Source organism: Anabas testudineus, chromosome 1 (genome assembly GCF_900324465.2).
Source record: "Anabas testudineus chromosome 1, fAnaTes1.2, whole genome shotgun sequence".
NCBI classification, from domain to species: Eukaryota; Metazoa; Chordata; class Actinopteri; order Anabantiformes; family Anabantidae; genus Anabas; species Anabas testudineus.
The window spans coordinates 4576237-4594042 of NC_046610.1; the positions used below are offsets into that span (position 1 = coordinate 4576237).

Here is a 17806-nt window from a genome sequence, read left to right on the forward strand (position 1 = left end):
TTCATGAAACTGCAGATAAATGACACACAATTACAATTAATTAACTAAGAACCAAACCTTGAAGTGCAATTTATACTTGGAGCGTGACATAGATGTTGGGTAATGTCTTTTTATCTGCGTCATGTCTTCACAGACAGAGGCTTTATTATAGAGTCAATTACACATTTAATGCGTTAGGTGAGCTGGATTATGTGGCTGAATTTCGTCAAGCATGCAAACATGTGCTACTGCTATAAATCCTCCTGAGAACATCACTGAGAACAGTGTCCTCACCACAGGAGACATGTTTCAGTCCCTGAACTGTTTCCACTCCGGTGCGGTAGATGGCGGTAGTGTCCCTCTGAGCTGAAGTGTCCCTGGGAAGTAGAAGCTGGGAGCGTGAGGTGCGAGCGAGCAGCTGTCCTATATAATAAGTTTTTATTATTATTCAGTTCATTCAGATGAGACGAAGCGGAGTCGCTGTCACTATTTCAGTAGCTGTTTGTGCTTATTTTGCTTTCTACGAGCCTAAAGGAGGAGAAAACGGGTCAGTTGCAGCTTTCTGCGTTACTTTATGCTGATTACAAAGTTCATTATTAGGTGGGTATGTGTTTAAACTAATCCATATTAATCTAATATATATTAATAACACCAACTTAAAAAAAACACATTGTGTGTGAAGGTTTGCCAAACTCCATTGAGAAAATAGGCCTTTTTACGGTGGGGCCAAAACTTTTCATTGCAACTTTGTGTTTCATAGTAGTTCAGTGTTTTCCGTGAGTTGATTAGATGAAAAAGAGACAATCGGCAATAATATTGACTTAGTAGCCTCGTGCATGTGTCCAATACATGATCATAAATATGAATGATGTACATAAAACACAAAGGTACAGTGTAGGAGTTTCGTGTCTATTCTATTCTGATTTCAAAACAGAAGAATCTGCTTAAAGACAAAACAGCCTCACCTGCATCCTCCACATCCTTGTCCCTTTTTGCTCTGCAGAATGTCCTCTACTCTCCCTCGTCACGTCCTCTGGGAGTCAGATGGGCTGGTGGCCTACCTCCACCCCCGACCCTGGACCCCAGGCTCTGTTATCCTGAAGCGCAAAACCCCTGACAGCCCAGGAGGAAGCATCTTCCACCTGCAGGAGAAGGAGTATTTATCGTGGCTGTTGGGGGCGAGAAGTGTCGCAGAGCTGCTGTGTGACAGATTAGGGGTTAAGAGGTGTGCACTGGTCAGCAGACCCCACAAAGACAGGTCTACTCAGGTGAGTGTTGGTTTTACAGGTAGACAACAACACAGTGTAAGATTTTAGGATTTAAACCACTTTTTGTCTGTATTAGTTTGTCATCTCATCAAGTCAAACATTTGACTTTATTTAAATTGTAAAGTAATTAGGAATAACAAAACAGCTTGTTAGAGTTAACTCTTTCCTGAAGGAAGTCAAGAAAATATTGTTTTCCTTCAGAAACACCCAGCTGTGGTTTAGTTGCCGTTTGCTGTGTGTACAGTGTGACAGAGGAAGGTCCTAGTCTGTTGAAACCTTGTGTACCACAGCTACAAAGTCAAATATGTCGGTCAAAGTTTCAGTTATTTAATATAACTTTTCTTTTATGTTTCTCACTGCAGATCAGAGTCCTCCCCCTTCATGGTTTACATGCAGAGTGGCGTCCTTACCTTGCAGGAGAGGAGGAGCACACTGCCCATGACCCGGGTTACTGCACCTCCAAGTCTGCCCCCCGATGGAGTGACTCTAACCTGACTGAAATACAGAACAAGATTCGAGCCAAGCTGCCTCTACCCAATGCTCCTCTCAATCTGACGTTCCTCGGGGACGATCCAGCTCACCCTGGCCTGTTCTCGCGTATTGTTCGTGGGGAGGAGCAGCAGTGGCGGCTATGGGAGGACGAAGGTCACGTGGCTTTCCTCACGCCCTTCCCTAATTCCCCTGGTTTTACTGTACTGGTCCCGCGACGACCTTTGACCTCTGATATATTCAGACTTGAAAAAGGGGACTATGAAAGCCTGGTGCTGGCGGCCAGGAAGGTGTCCCATCTTTTGGAGGAAGGTTTGGGTGCCTGGGGAGTGGGGCTGATTTTTGAGGGTTTTGAGATTGACTATGCTCATGCCAAGTTGATACCTCTTTTTCTACCATCATCGGGGGTGGGTGATGACAAAATAAAACCACGATCTCCCCAGTTTTACCCAATTTATCCTGGATATGTGACCTCAGAAGACGGACCGGAAGCCAGCTTAGAAAGTCTTCAGGAGATTCACAGCAAACTTACACAGCTTTAAAACTAACTACAAATATTTGATTCTTATTTGAGTGTTCGACAGCCACAGTTTGTTTTCGCTGTAAATGCAGCTTATCTCAGACTTAGTAATCAAAGATGAATGACCAATATACTGAAACACAAAAAAAAAGTTTTTGTATGGCAATTCATAAAAAAAAATGAGTAATAAACTAGAGCTAATATAATATAACTATATCATTTGATTTCAAGCAGCAGAGGATGGAGCATAATGTGACTTTTGCAATTCTTAAATATAAAGATAATGAAAATGACATACTTTATTGATCATTTGGGGAAATTGTTATTTGGACAGCTGCAGTAGATGAATGTGCTACTGTGGACACCTCGACATGTAGCCAGGATCTGTCTACTAATACACAAAAGCTAAATATTTTATATAAACGTATGAAAAGTTAATTTAGTTAAGAGATTTATCTACTGTCTGGATACTTTTTGTTATTTCCATCAGCAGTCATGTCATTGGACTCACAGTAAATCTTCTTTACACCAGATAATATAATGTTTGTAATAATAATAAATATAAGAAAACGGTTTATGTGGTCGTTAAACTAGGGAGTAGCTGAGAACAAAGCTGTTTGATTCTCAAAGACCTGCACCAAAAGCTTGATGTTCATGGGTGTTGTTGAACTAAAAAGTCTTTGTGGAGATAAAAAAGTATTTAAACTTTTAAGGCCAGATACCAAACTGTGTTACACATAAGGTATCAGAGACCACTGACGTGGCATCATCATGTTGGTTTTACCTGCCTTGTTGTTTTTTGGTGATTTAGTTTGTGTTTCGTTTTAACAGGGACCAGGGCTGAAAATTAGCTCTTGCAGATGAGCCCCTTTTGCATATTAGTTGACTGTGGGAGAAAATATTTAGCTACGATGAACGATAAATAAATACACATATAAATGTAGATTAAGGTTGTAATAACTTTATTTTATTGTTACATTTATGTTTTAGAAAATGAACAAATTTTATCTTCATAGTGATTAAATGCATCTCTGTTTTGCAGTATGTCTGCCCAGTAGTACTATAACATGTTTAAATATGTGATATATTTAGAAGAACCTTAACTACACAATAATGCATAAATTCCTGTAACAGTTGCTGCTTCTGTTCTATAACTTCTCCATAACTCAAATTAGTCTTTTGAAATAAGGTGGAACAGATTACACTTGGTTACACTTTGGCATCATGTGGCATCTCAGACAAGCTCCACCAGCAGCAGCTGCCACTAACGCACTCTATTTTTGAGAGGTAAAGCAGTGGTTCTATGCTGCAGCTAAGGTCCATGATGGAGAACACACTAATGCTGATCTGACAATAGAACACCTCAAATGTGTAGTACGACCCAAAGGGCATGAGCGCCACAGGTGGCAAATAGGTGGCAACAATAATGGCCAGGATGATCAGAACCATCTTAAAGGCCTTCTTCTTCACTGGGTGCATCTCTTCCTTCCCTGCCACAGAGCGACGGAGGACCCAGATGATGGAGGTGTTGCAGAAGACCATGACTGCAAATGCAAAAAGGATGATACCACTGAAGACTCCATTGAGAGCCGGGTGTCCTAGGATGCACTTGCTTATTCCATAAGCAAGGTTGAAACTCCAGACGACCACTGAAATGCCAATGCGGATGCTGTTGTCACGGATACTAGTGAACAGTATTGGGTGGACCACAGCTACATAGCGGTCCAGACAGATACACACCTGACAGAAAAAACAAAAAGAAGGATCATGATACAGTACAGTATTTACATTTACAGCTATATATTGTCTGTGTTGAAGGTGTGAGAGAGACTTTTGAGAGTCCTACACGCACGTGAACCTCCATGGTCGTGTTAGTGGCACTGTATCTTTGAACTCCACTGGGGCATAAAGTGGTCCAAGAAAACAGTAGGTAAACAAAAACTGTACTAAATTTATAAATTGCATTTAATAGATTAAATTGTTCAAAAAATAAAAATTAAACTTTGTGTTGACAAAAGAGCTGTGGTAATGGCACAAAAGCATCTTAATATTGTATATTAAACTTAAGTAGGACTGTAGCCAAATCCTAGAACACCTTTCTCCTGTCTTTTGAGCTTTCTCTCTTTCACTTTGCTTTTACGCATCTATTACTAACTGAAATGTCTATAAATTACAACTTTACTTGGACTTTGTCAAAACATCAGCTCCACTGACGTTTGAATTGTTTGTTGCTTCCAACTTTTTGCAGATTTTCCCCTCTACCTTTCAAATGTCGCCATCGTTCCGCAGAAGGATGTGAATGTCTCCAAAGCGAGAGAGAAGCTTTGCGCAATTACGCAAACTATATGTATTAAAAGTACTTTTCTATTTTGAGGACACTTCGGCAGTCGCACACAGATTCAATTTGATAAATCAATGAAATCATTTGTTATAAAACTGTCGATATACTTTTATTTTACTTCGGGCCTCAGTGCCAAATCCTAGAACACAGGTCTTTTTTGTATTTTGAACTTTCTCTCCTTCACTTTGCTTTTACGCATCTATTACTAACTGAAATGTCCATAAACTACAAATTACTGCGATTAAGACAGAAGAGTCTGCAGCATATTAAACGAATGTCACTCTCCAATAACGTATCCTAGTGCCTTGTGCAATATGGATTTTGTCAAAACATCAGCTCCACTGACGTTTGAACTGTGTGTTGCTTCCAACTTTTTGCAGATTTTTCCCCTCTACCTTTCAAATGTAGCCCTCATACCGCAGAAGGATGTGAACGTCTTTAAAATGAGAGAGCTGCTTTGCGCAATTACGCACAACTGCGGCAACTTCATGCATTAAAAGACATATTTTTTTATACTGAGGAAACTTCGGCAGTCGCACACAGATTCAATGTGTTAAAGCAAAGAAATGATTTGTTATAGAACTGTCGATATACTTTTATTTTCAGGCATGCTTTCATAACACACAGACACAGTGGTATAATGGGGAAGACGTTTCAATCCAGAGAGGGAATGCTGCTTTAACGCGCGTCAACACTGGGGAAATTTAGACAATTTATCCTGACGCGGAATCGCGCGTCAGTTCGCAGTGTTGCCCTTAATGAGCAGTATTACAGCTGGAATAGAGCTGCAAAACCTACTGAAATGAATGTAAATGTGAAATATGCAGTGACAGTTCAAATGCGTCTTAGTGTACAAACAGTAACTCACCAGAAAGAGTGGTGCTAAATCCTTGATCCCATAAGCAAACCTCTGAAAGTACCAAACGCGACTGTCATCCAGCAGCACTCGGTTCACTATGTCCACGGGCGTCGTTAGGCAAAAGAAAGCATCCAGGATGGCCAGGTTACAAATGAAGATGTCAGAGGTGGATGCGTCGGTCTTCTTAGTGGTTATGTGCCACATGACAAGGACATTACAGGGCGTCCCCACTGCCAGGTTGAACACCTTCACCCCAAAGTAGAAAACAAAGCCAAAAGGGGCCGCGGCACACACGGGGAACTGGTACCATAATGGAGGTCCACAGGGGCCACCGGGGGTGGTGCAGTTCATGAGGTCAGTGACGGGTAAGCAAGTGCTGAAGCTGGAAGAAAAGAGGAAAAATACACCAAGAAAAATGGCATTTTCTGTATATTTTATCTGTAGAGAGATTTCCAGTCCAAACTTTACTATCAAAGTCACACCCAAATTATACATTTACTTGTCTAAATGTTCATTTTTTAAAATCCAAAAATAAGACTACACATTGGAACCAGGCATCCACATCAACTTACTTTAAGGAGGTTCACCCTGTCGTTCAGTCCTTTTCTGCTGCACCAACCACAGAACTTTCCTGCATTTAGCACCACATCTTCAGGACCAGGGGCTTATAAACACTTCTCAGAGACTAAAGCCATATTTAGATTGGGCCAGTCAGAGGAACATCTGCTAAACTTCCTCAGTGTGGCATCAGCCTCAAACTGTGATTGGGTAGTAGTAAAGTGGAGTCACTGACATGTTTTTAGTGATTGGATAGTTTGGGAACGTACAAGGAGTTTGTTTATGTTGAGTCCTTGGAAAAAATTAATGTAACATGCAACATGTTCATGTGCACAAAGCAATTATCTGAACTGTTGCACTGTCTGTTGTAATCTTACAGTGTCCCTGTGTCGCTGACCTGAGGCTGTTTTTTCATTTTTCTAATTTACTAATTCCTGTTACGGTGTAAAAGGTTTAGCTGATCCTATGGTTAGTTTATCTACAGCAGCACTGTGACATTCACCAACTGATGTGCACTGACTGTCTCTTTTCAGCCATCAGGCAATGCAAGGTAAGCATACGTTATATTATATATATTAGAATTTATATAAATTGAAAATATCAACAGTGGTACTGCATGGTAACACTGTAGTTTCTCCCCTTGCAGTACCTCTCAAGCTCCATCAGATTGGATGGGGAGTGTTGGTGCACAGCCATTTTCAGATCTCTCCAGAGATGTTCAGTGGGGTTCAAGTCTGGGCTCTGGCTGAGTCACTCGAGGACATTTTCAGAGTTGTCCAGTAGTCACTCCTTTGTTATCTTGGCTGTGTGCTTAGGGTCTCTGTCCTGTTGAAAGATGAACCACCACCGTAGTCAGAGGTCAATTCTAACAAGTCTTTCCCTTCCTGTCGCTGAAAAACATCCCCACAGCATGATGCTGCCACCACCATGCTTCACGGTACGGGTGGTATAGGCCCGGTGCTGAGAGGTGGCTGGTTTTATTCCGATAGAACGCTTGGTATTCAGATCAAAGAGTTCAATCTTTGTTTCGTCAGACCAGAGAATCTTGTTTCTCATGGTCTGACAGTCCTTCAGGTGTATTTTGACAAACTTTTACTGAGGAGTGGTTTCCGTCTAGTCACTCTACCATACAGGACTGATAAGTGGAGTGCTGCAGAGATGGTTGTTCTTCGGGATCGTTCTCCTCTCTCCACAAAGAAAGGCCAAAGTTCTTTTAGAGTGACTATGAGGCTGTTGGTCTCCTGTCTGACTATGGACTTTCTCTCTCGATTGCTAAGTTTGGCTGGGCAACCTGCTGTAGGAGTCCTGGTGGTTCCAAACTTCTTCCAATTTGTGGATGATGGAGGCCACTGCAGAGGAGCCCCTTTGCACTGCATTAGTTGCCTGTGGGAGAAAATATTTAGCTGCAACGGCCGATAAATAAATACAGACATACATGTAGATAAAGGTTGTAAAAGTTTTATTTTATTGTTACTTTTATATTTTAGAAAATTAACAGATTTTATCTTCATAGTGATAAAATGCATCTCTGTTTTGCAGTATGTCTGCCCACTAGTGCTATTTAGATTGAAAAAAACACAGTAAATCATTTTACAAGTTAACATGTTTAAATATGTGATATATTTAGAAGAACCTTAACTACACAATAATGCATAAATTCCTGTAACAGTTGCTGCTTCTGTTCTATAACAACTCTATAACTCAAATTAGTCTTTTGAAAAAAGGTGGAACAGATTACACTTGACTACACTTTGGCATCATGTGGCATCTCAGGCGAGCTCCACCAGCAGCAGCTGCCACTCACATGCTCCATTTTTGAGAGGTAAAGCAGTGGTTCTATGCTGCAGCTAAGGTCCATGATGGAGAACACACTAATAGTGATCTGACAGTTGAACACCTCAAATGAATAGTACGACCCAAAGGGCATGAGCGCCACAGGTGGCAAATAGGTGGCAACAATAATGGCCAGGATGATCAGAACCATCTTAAAGGCCTTCTTCTTCACTGGGTGCATCTCTTCCTTCCCTGCCACAGAGCGACGGAGGACCCAGATGATGGAGGCGTTGCAGAAGACCATGACTGCAAATGCAAAGAGGATGATACCACTGAACACTCCATTGAGAGCCGGGGGTCCTAGGATGCACTTACTTATTCCATAAGCCAGGCTGAAACTCCAGACGACCACTGAAATGCCAATGCGGATGTTGTTTTCACGGATACCAGTGAACAGTACTGGGTGGACCACAGCTACGTAGCGGTCCAGACAGATACACACCTGACAGAAAAGACAGAAAGAAGTGTCATGATACAGTACAGTATTTACATTTACAGCTATATATTGTCTGTGTTGAAGGTGTGAGAGAGACTTTTGAGAGTCTTACTGAACACACAAGTGAACCTCCATGGTCGTGTTAGTGGCACTGTATCTTTTAACTCCACTGGGGCATAAAGTGGTCCAAGACAAAAGTTGCTAAACAAAAACTTTACTGAATATGATTTTCCAACTCTGCCTTGATGGAAGTTCTAAAATGCATTTATTAGATTAAAAATTTCAAAAAATAAAGGTAAAAATTTGTCTTGACAAAGGAGCTGTGGTAATGGCACAAAAGCATCTTAATATTGTATCTTAAACTTAAGTAGGACTGTAACATATGAATTAACATTCAGCGAAACACACGTTATGCCAAATCCTAGAACACCGTTTTTATATTTTGAGCTTTTTCTACTTCACTTTGCTTTTACGCATCTATTACTAGCTGAAATGTCCATAAACTACAATTTACTGCGATTAAGACAGAAGAGTATTCAGCATATTAAACGAATGTCACTCTCCAATAACGTCTCCTAGTGCCTTGTGCAAAATGAATTTTGTCAAAACATCAGCTCCACTGACGTTTGAACTGTTTGTTGCATCCAACTCTTTGCAGATTTTCCCCTCTACCTTTCAAATGTAGCCCTCATACCACAGAAGGATGTGAACGTCTTTAAAATGAGAGAGCTGCTTTGCGCAATTACGCACAACTGCGGCAACTTCATGCATTAAGAGACTGAGTACTTTGCTGTACTGAGGACACTTCGGCAGTCGCACACAGATTCAATGTGTTAAAGCAAAGAAATCATTTGTTATAGAACTGTCGATATACTTTTATTTTCAGGCATGCTTTCATAACACACAGACACAATAGTAGGCTATAATGGGGAAGACGTTTCAATCCAGAGAGGGAATGCTGCTTTAACGCGCGTCAACACTGGTAATTTAGACAATTTATCCTGACGCGGAATCGCGCGTCGGTTCGCAGTGTTGCCCTTAATGAGCAGTATTACAGCTTGAATAGAGCTGCAAAACCTACTGAAATTGCAGTGGCAGTTCAAATGCGTCCTGGTGTACAAACAGTAACTCACCAGAAAGAGTGGTGCTAAATCCTTGATCCCATAAGCAAACCTCTGAAAGTACCAAACGCGACTGTCATCCAGCAGCACTCGGTTCACTATGTCCACGGGCGTCGTTAGGCAAAAGAAAGCATCCAGGATGGCCAGGTTACAAATGAAGATGTCAGAGGTGGATGCGTCGGTCTTCTTTGTGGTTATGTGCCACATGACAAGGACATTACAGGGCGTCCCCACTGCCAGGTTGAACACCTTCACCCCAAAGTAGAAAACAAAGCCGAAAGGGGCCGCGGCACACACGGGGAACTGGTACCATAGTGGAGGTCCACAGGGGCCACCGGGGGTGGTGCAGTTCATGAGGTCAGTGACGGGTAAGCAAGTGCTGAAGCTGGAAGAAGAGGAAAAATGCACCAAGAAAAATGGCATATTAGTAGTTTTTTTCTGTATATTGTATCTGTAGAGAGATTTCCAGTCCAAACTTTACTATCAAAGTCACACCCAAATTATACATTTACTTGTCTAAATGTTCATTTTTTAAAATCCAAAAATAAGACTACACAGTGGAACCAGGCATCCACATCAACTTACTTTAAGGAGGTTCACCCTGTCGTTCAGTCCTTTTCTGCCGCGCCAACCACAGAACTTTCCTGCATTTAGCACCACATCTTCAGGACCAGGGGCTTATAAACACTTCTCAGAGACTAAAACCATATTTAGATTGGGCCAGTCAGAGGAACATCTGCTAAACTTCCTCAGTGTGGCATCAGCCTCAAACTGTGATTGGGTAGTAGTAAAGTGGAGTCGCTGACATGTTTTTAGTGATTGGATAGTATGGGAACGTACAAGGAGTTTGTTTATGTTGAGTCCTTGGAAAATATTAATGTAACATGTAACATGTTCATGTGCACAAAGCAATTATCTGAACTGTTGCACTGTCTGTTGCAATCTTACAGTGTCCCTGTGTCGCTGACCTGAGGCTGTTTTTTCATTTTTCTAATTTACTAATTCCTGTTACAGTGTAAAAGGGTTAGCGGATCCTATGGTTAGTTTATCTACAGCAGCACTGTGACATTCACCAACTGATGTGCACTGATTGTCTCTTTTCAGCCATCAGGGGATGCAAGGTAAGCATACGTTATATTATATATATTAGAATTTATATAAATTGAAAACATCATTGTATATTTCAATTACCCATAATCATGGGGGATTATGGGAAATTGAGTCAACAGTGGTACTGCATGGTAACACTGTAGTTTCTCCCTTTGCAGTACCTCTCAAGCTCCATCAGATTGGATGGGGAGTGTTGGTGCACAGCCATTTTCAGATCTCTCCAGAGATGTTCAGTGGGGTTCAAGTCTGGGCTCTGGCTGAGCCACTCAAGGACATTTTCAGAGTTGTCCAGTAGTCACTCCTTTGTTATCTTGGCTGTGTGCTTAGGGTCTCTGTCCTGTTGAAAGATGAACTACCACCGTAGTCAGAGGTCAATTCTAACAAGTTTTTCCCTTCCTGCTGCTGAAAAACATCCCCACAGCATGATGCTGCCACCACCATGCTTCACGGTACGGGTGGTATAGGCCCGGTGCTGAGAGGTGGCTGGTTTTATTCCGATAGAACGCTTGGTATTCAGGTCAAAGAGTTCAATCTTTTTTTCATCAGACCAGAGAATCTTGTTTCTCATGGTCTGAGTGTCCTTCAGGGTCACTGTACCCTTCCCCACATCTGTATCTCGATACAATGGTGTTTCGGAGGTCTACAGATTCCTTGGACTTCATGGCTTGGGTTATGCTCTGACATGTACTGTTAACGGTTGGACCTTATATAAATATGACTGTGTTTTTCCAAATCATGTCCAATCAATGTATTTTCCAACAGGTGGACTACTATAAATTTGTAACAACATTTTAAGGATGATCATGGCAAAGGCTGTGAATACTTACAGTGGCTAGAAAAAGTATGTGAACTGTTCAGAATTTCATGTTTTTCCTGAATGAATTTGTCATAAAATCTGATCTGATCTTCATCTAAGTCAAGACTATTAACAAATATAATGTGCCTAAAATGATACAAATTTTTTTCATTTCATTTCATGTCTTTATTGAGAACAACTGTAAAAACCTCATAGTGATAGTGAAAAAAGTTTAGGAACCTTTTATAATAACTCAACCATGTGCTTTCTGTGGCTGTGAATCAGGCCTGCACATTGTTCTTGATGAATTTATCCCATTCTTCCTGCAGAAATCATTTCGCTCTCGTATATGTGGCTCCCAACAAGTCGTTCTATAGCATCTTTATTGGGTTGAGGTCTGGGCTCTGACTAGGTCACTCCAAAAGGCGGATATTGTTTTTCTAAAGCCATTCTGTTGTGTGTTGTGAGTCATTCCTGTTGCATCACCTAGCTTCTATAGATTCTTAGCTAACATACAAACATTCTCACATTATTTTGAAGAATTTTTTGATACAGTTGGGAATTCATCTTCCTCCCAGTCACTGCAAGCTGGCCAGGCCCTGATACAGCAAAGCAGGCCCATATCATGATGTTTCCCCCACCATACTTGGGTTGGGATGATGTTGTCATGATGATATGCAGTGTCTTTTTACGCCAAAAGTAGTTCTATGTGTTCTTTACAAATAGTTCAATATACTTTGATAAGTCCACAAAACATTTTGCCAATACAGCTGTTGAGTGTCAGTGTGCTCTGTGGCAAACTTGAGGCGTGCAGCAATGTTCTTTTTAGTAAGCAGCAGCTAACTTTGTGGCGTCCTGCTATAGACACTGCTTGTACAAAGTTTAATATACTGCAGACTCATGAACACAGATATTAGCAAGTTCCAATGATGCTTTCAAATTTTTGATTATCACTCGGTAGCCTGATCATAAGACCACAGATTAATATGCAAGTTGAAGACGTTGACTGTAACTTTAAGTTTTGAAGTTAATTAAAATATTATATAGAATATAAAAAATTCAGATTTGCAAGGAATATTCGACCTCGGTTTAAATTACTTATTGAGTCTTAATTTAACTTGTATTGTGACTGGATTGTAAACTACTGATATCACAGTTTCTCAGGTCGTTAAACTAGGGAGTAGCTGAGAATAAAGCTATTTGATTCTAAAAGACCTGCACCAAAAGCTTGATGTTCATAGGTGTTGTTGAACTGAAAAGTCTAACTGTGTTACACATAAGGTATCAGAGACCACTGACATGGCATCATCATATTGGTTTTACGTGCCTTGTTGTTTTGTGGTGATTTAGTTTGTGTTTTGTTTTAACAGGGACCAGGGCTGAAAATTAGCTCTTGCAGAGGAGTCCCTTTTGCATATGAGTTGCCTGCCGGAGAAAATATTTAGCTACGACAAATGATAAATAAATACACATATAAATGTATATAAAGGTTGTAATAGCTTTATTTTATTGTTACATTTATGTTTTAGAAAATAAACAGATTTTATCTTCCTAGTGATTATATGAATTTCTGTTTTGCAGTATGTCTGCCCACTAGTGCTATTTAGATTCAAAGCAACACAGTAAATCATTTTATAAGTTAATATGTTTAAATATGTGATATATTTAGAAGAACCTTAACTACACAATAATGCATTAATTCCTGTAACAGTTGCTGCTTCTGTTCTATAACTTCTCTATAACTCAAATTAGTCTTTTGAAATAAGGTGGAACAGATTACACTTGACTACACTTTGGCATCATGTGGCATCTCAGACAAGCTCCACCAGCAGCAGCTGCCACTAACGCACTCTATTTTTGAGAGGTAAAGCAGTGGTTCTATGCTGCAGCTCAGGTCCATGATGGAGAACACACTGATGATGATCTGACAGTAGAACAACTCAAATGAGTAGTACGACACGAAGGGCATAAGCGCCACAGGTGGCAAATAGGTGGCAACAATAATGGCCAGGATGATCAGAACCATCCTAAAGGCCTTCTTCTTCACTGGGTGCATCTCTTCCTTCCCTGCCACAGAGCGACGGAGGACCCAGATGATGGAGGCGTTGCAGAAGACCATGACTGCAAATGCAAAGAGGATGATACCACTGAAGACTCCATTGAGAGCCGGGTGTCCTAGGATGCATGCACTTAGTCCATAAGCCAGGCTGAAACCCCAGACCACCACTGAAATGCCAAAGCGGATGCTGTTGTCACGGATACTAGTGAACAGTACTGGGTGGACCACAGCTACGTAGCGGTCTAGACAGATACACACCTGACAGAAAAGACAGAAAGAAGTGTCATGATACAGTACAGTATTTACATTTACAGCTATATATTGTCTGTGTTGAAGGTGTGAGAGAGACTTTTGAGAGTCCTACACGCACGTGAACCTCCATGGTCGTGTTAGTGGCACTGTATCTTTGAACTCCACTGGGGCATAAAGTGGTCCAAGACAAAAGTAGCTAAACAAAAACTGTACTAAACATGACTTTCCAACTCTGCCTTGATGCAAGTTCTAAATTTATAAATTGCATTTATTAGATTAAATTGTTCAAAAAATAAAAACAAAACGATGTGTTGACAAAAGAGCTGTGGTAATTTCACAAAAGCATCTTAATATTGTATATTAAACTCTTGTAGGTCTGTAGCATATGATTTAACATTCAGCTGAACACACGCACCTTTTTTGTATTTTTGAGCTTTCTCTCCTTCACTTTGCTTTTACGCATCTATTACTAACTGAAATGTCCATAAACTACAATTTACTGCGATTAAGACAGAACAGTCTGCAGCATATTAAACGAATGTGACTCTCCAATAACGTCTCCTAGCGCCTTGTGGAACATGGATTTTGTCAAAACATCAGCTCCACTGACGTTTGAACTGTTTGTTGCTTCCAACTCTTTGCAGATTTTCCCCTCCACCTTTCAAATGTAGCCCTCATACCGCAGAAGGATGTGAACGTCATTAAAACGAGAGAGCTGCTTTGCGCAATTACGCACAACTGCGGCAACTTCATGCATTAAAAGACTGAGTACTTTGCTCTACTGAGGACACTTCGGCAGTCGCACACAGATTCAATGTGTTAAAGCAATGAAATAATTTGTTATAGAACTGTCGATATACTTTTATTTTACTTCGGGCCTCAGTGAAAGTCTGATCCGTTTGCCATGAAAAGCCAACGTTGTTCTGTCAAGTTTGCGATTTTTTAGTTTTTCTACTTAAATTTAAAGTCCCACCTTATTTACAGCAGTGACACGTGTGCATCATTTGCGACACAACTTAATCATCAAAGTAAATAAAACAGCTCCAAGATCATCAGTGTGTACAAAACTGATAAAGGTGACAGTGGAGAACAGTAAAACAAGTCACGCTATCTTAGCCTATCTGCAGCATGAAGCCAGTGCTGCGTTACTTTATATTTAAATGCTACTTGATCTTGATATTCATCACCTGAAGAAGACTGTTTCCACTCGCTGCTCCCCGTGTGTATTTTAATGAGCTATAGGCCAAAAAGGATGTGGGTCAAATCTGCGTATTTCTCCATCACATCAACTAGTATCTCATCACACACTTGTGACTGTAACCGCTACAAAACCACAAATGAAGGCATGCTCTCATAACACATAGTTACAGTGGTATAATGGGGAAGACGTTTCAATCTAGAGAGGGAATGCTGCTTTAACGCGCGTCAACACTGGTAATTTAGACAATTTATCCTGACGCGGAATCGCGCGTCAGTTCGCAGTGTTGCCCTTAATGAGCAGTATTACAGCTGGAATAGAGCTGCAAAACCTACTGAAATGAATGTAAATGTGAAATATGCAGTGACAGTTCAAATGCGTCTTAGTGTACAAACAGTAACTCACCAGAAAGAGTGGTGCTAAATCCTTGATCCCATAAGCAAACCTCTGAAAGTACCAAACGCGACTGTCATCCAGCAGCACTCGGTTCACTATGTCCACGGGCGTCGTTAGGCAAAAGAAAGCATCCAGGATGGCCAGGTTACAAATGAAGATGTCAGAGGTGGATGCGTCGGTCTTCTTTGAGGTTATGTGCCACATGACAAGGACATTACAGGGCGTCCCCACTGCCAGGTTGAACACCTTCACCCCAAAGTAGAAAACAAAGCCGTAGGGGGCCGCGGCACACACGGGGAACTTGTACCATAGTGGAGGTCCACAGGGGCCACCGGGGGTGGTGCAGTTCATGAGGTCAGTGACGGGTAAGCAAGTGCTGAAGCTGGAAGAAAAGAGGAAAAATACACCAAGAAAAATGGCATATTAGTAGTTTTTTTCTGTATATTGTATCTGTAGAGAGATTTCCAGTCCAAACTTTACTATCAAAGTCACACCCAAATTATACATTTACTTGTCTAAATGTTTATTTTTTAAAATCCAAAAATAAGACTACACAGTGGAACCAGGCATCCACATTAACTTACTTTAACGAGGTTCACCCTGTCGTTCAGTCCTTTTCTGCTGCACCAACCACAGAACTTTCCTGCATTTAGCACCACATCTTCAGGACCAGGGGCTTATAAACACTTCTCAGAGACTAAAGCCATATTTAGATTGGGCCAGTCAGAGGAACATCTGCTAAACTTCCTCAGTGTGGCATCAGCCTCAAACTGTGATTGGGTAGTAGTAAAGTGGAGTCACTGAAATGTTTTTAGTGATTGGATAGTATGGGAACGTAAAAGGAGTTTGTTTATGTTGAGTCCTTGGAAAATATTAATGTAACATGCAACATGTTCATGTGCACAAAGCAATTATCTGAACTGTTGCACTGTCTGTTGCAATCTTACAGTGTCCCTGTGTCGCTGACCTGAGGCTGTTTTTTCATTTTTCTAATTTACGTGTTTCCTGTTACGGTGTAAAATGTTTAGCTGATCCTATGGTTAGTTTATCTACAGCAGCACTGTGACATTCACCAACTGATGTGCACTGACTGTCTCTTTTCAGCCATCAGGGGATGCAAGGTAAGCATACGTTATTTTATATATATTAGAATTTATATAAATTGAAAATATCATCGTATATTTCAATTACCCATAATCATGGGGGATTATGGGAAATTGAGGCAACAGTGGTACTGCATGGTAACACTGTAGTTTCTCCCCTTGCAGTACCTCTCCAGCTCCATCAGGTTGGATGGGGAGTGTTGGTGCACAGCCATTTTCAGATCTCTCCAGAGATGTTCAGTGGGGTTCAAGTCTGGGCTCTGGCTGAGCCACTCAAGGACATTTGCAGAGTTGTCCCGCAGTCACTCCTTTGTTATCTTGGCTGTGTGCTTAGGGTCTCTGTCCTGTTGAAAGATGAACCACCACCGTAGTCAGAGGTCAATTCTAACAAGTCTTTCCGTTCCTGCCGCTGAAAAAAATCCCCACAGCATGATGCTGCCACCACCATGCTTCACGGTACGGGTGGTATAGGCCCGGTGCTGAGAGGTGGCTGGTTTTATTCCGATAGAACGCTTGGTATTCAGATCAAAGAGTTCAATCTTTTTTACATCAGACCAGAGATTCTTGTTTCTCATGGTCTGAGTGTCCTTCAGGGTCACTGTACCCTTCCCCACATCTGTATCTCGATATCATCCTCTTTGCATTTGCAGTCATGGTCTTCTGCAACGCCTCCATCATCTGGGTCCTGTGGCTCTTATGAATGAATTTGTCATTAAATCTGATCTGATCTTCATCTAAGTCAATAGTATTAACAAATATAATGTGCCTAAAATGATACAAATTATTTTCATTTCATTTCATGTCTTTATTGAGAACAACTGTAAAAACCTCATAGTGATAGTGAAAAAAGTTTAGGAACCTTTTATAATAACTCAACCATGTGCTTTCTGTGGCTGTGAATCAGGCCTGCACATTGTTCATGAGGAATTTTATCCCATTCTTCCTGCAGAAATCATTTAGCTCTCGTATATGTGGCTCCCAACAAGTCGTTCTATAGCATCTTTATTGGGTTGAGGTCTGGGCTCTGACTAGGTCACTCCAAAAGGCGGATTTTGTTTTTCTAAAGCCATTCTGTTGTGTGTTGTGAGTCATTCCTGTTGCATCACCTAGCTTCTATAGATTCTTAGCTAACATACAAACATTCTCACATTATTTTGAAGAATTTTTTGATACAGTTGGGAATTCATCTTCCTCCCAGTCACTGCAAGCTGGCCAAGCCCTGATACAGCAAAGCAGGCCCATATCATGATGTTTCCCCCACCATACTTGGGTTGGGATGATGTTGTCATGATTATATGCAGTGTCTTTTTTACGCCAAAAGTAGTTCTATGTGTTCTTTCCAAATAGTTCAATATACTTTGATAAGTCCACAAAACATTTTGCCAATACAGCTGTTGAGTGTCAATGTGCTCTGTAGCAAACTTGAGGCGTGCAGCAATGTTCTTTTTAGTAAGCAGCAGCTAACTTTGTGGCGTCCTGCTATAGACA

The 17806-nt window shown here is 41.0% G+C and overlaps 4 protein-coding genes across 5 annotated transcripts; 1 reads left to right on the forward strand and 3 right to left on the reverse strand.

The window, feature by feature from the left end:
- The first annotated feature begins 363 nt into the window (after nt 1-363).
- Nucleotides 364-3189, forward strand: LOC113161373. 2 transcript variants are annotated; one of them, XM_026358916.2, is made up of 3 exons: nt 364-579; nt 983-1247; nt 1610-3189. In XM_026358916.2, the coding sequence occupies exons 1-3, from the start codon at nt 554-556 to the stop codon at nt 2276-2278; spliced, it is 960 nt and encodes a 319-aa protein (XP_026214701.1). In that variant the 5' UTR covers nt 364-553; the 3' UTR covers nt 2279-3189. The 2 variants fall into 2 exon arrangements, with proteins under 2 accessions (XP_026214701.1, XP_026214700.1); XM_026358915.2 differs by having other exon boundaries at nt 364-526.
- A 137-nt stretch (nt 3190-3326) lies between these two features.
- Nucleotides 3327-6710, reverse strand: LOC113161805 (G-protein coupled receptor 4-like). Its single transcript, XM_026359609.1, has 3 exons — nt 6664-6710; nt 5466-5838; nt 3327-3996 (listed from the first exon to the last, which is right to left on the reverse strand). Exons 1-3 carry the CDS (start codon nt 6708-6710, stop codon nt 3466-3468), a joined length of 951 nt encoding a protein of 316 aa, XP_026215394.1. The 3' UTR covers nt 3327-3465.
- A 1048-nt stretch (nt 6711-7758) lies between these two features.
- On the reverse strand, nt 7759-10722 carry LOC113161806 (G-protein coupled receptor 4-like). Its single transcript, XM_026359611.1, has 3 exons — nt 10676-10722; nt 9417-9789; nt 7759-8289 (listed from the first exon to the last, which is right to left on the reverse strand). Exons 1-3 carry the CDS (start codon nt 10720-10722, stop codon nt 7759-7761), a joined length of 951 nt encoding a protein of 316 aa, XP_026215396.1.
- Nucleotides 10723-13096: 2374 nt separating this feature from the next.
- Nucleotides 13097-16893, reverse strand: LOC113161807 (G-protein coupled receptor 4-like). The gene is made up of 3 exons (XM_026359612.1): nt 16745-16893; nt 15225-15597; nt 13097-13627 (listed from the first exon to the last, which is right to left on the reverse strand). The coding sequence occupies exons 1-3, from the start codon at nt 16891-16893 to the stop codon at nt 13097-13099; spliced, it is 1053 nt and encodes a 350-aa protein (XP_026215397.1).
- Between the last annotated feature and the right edge of the window lie 913 nt (nt 16894-17806).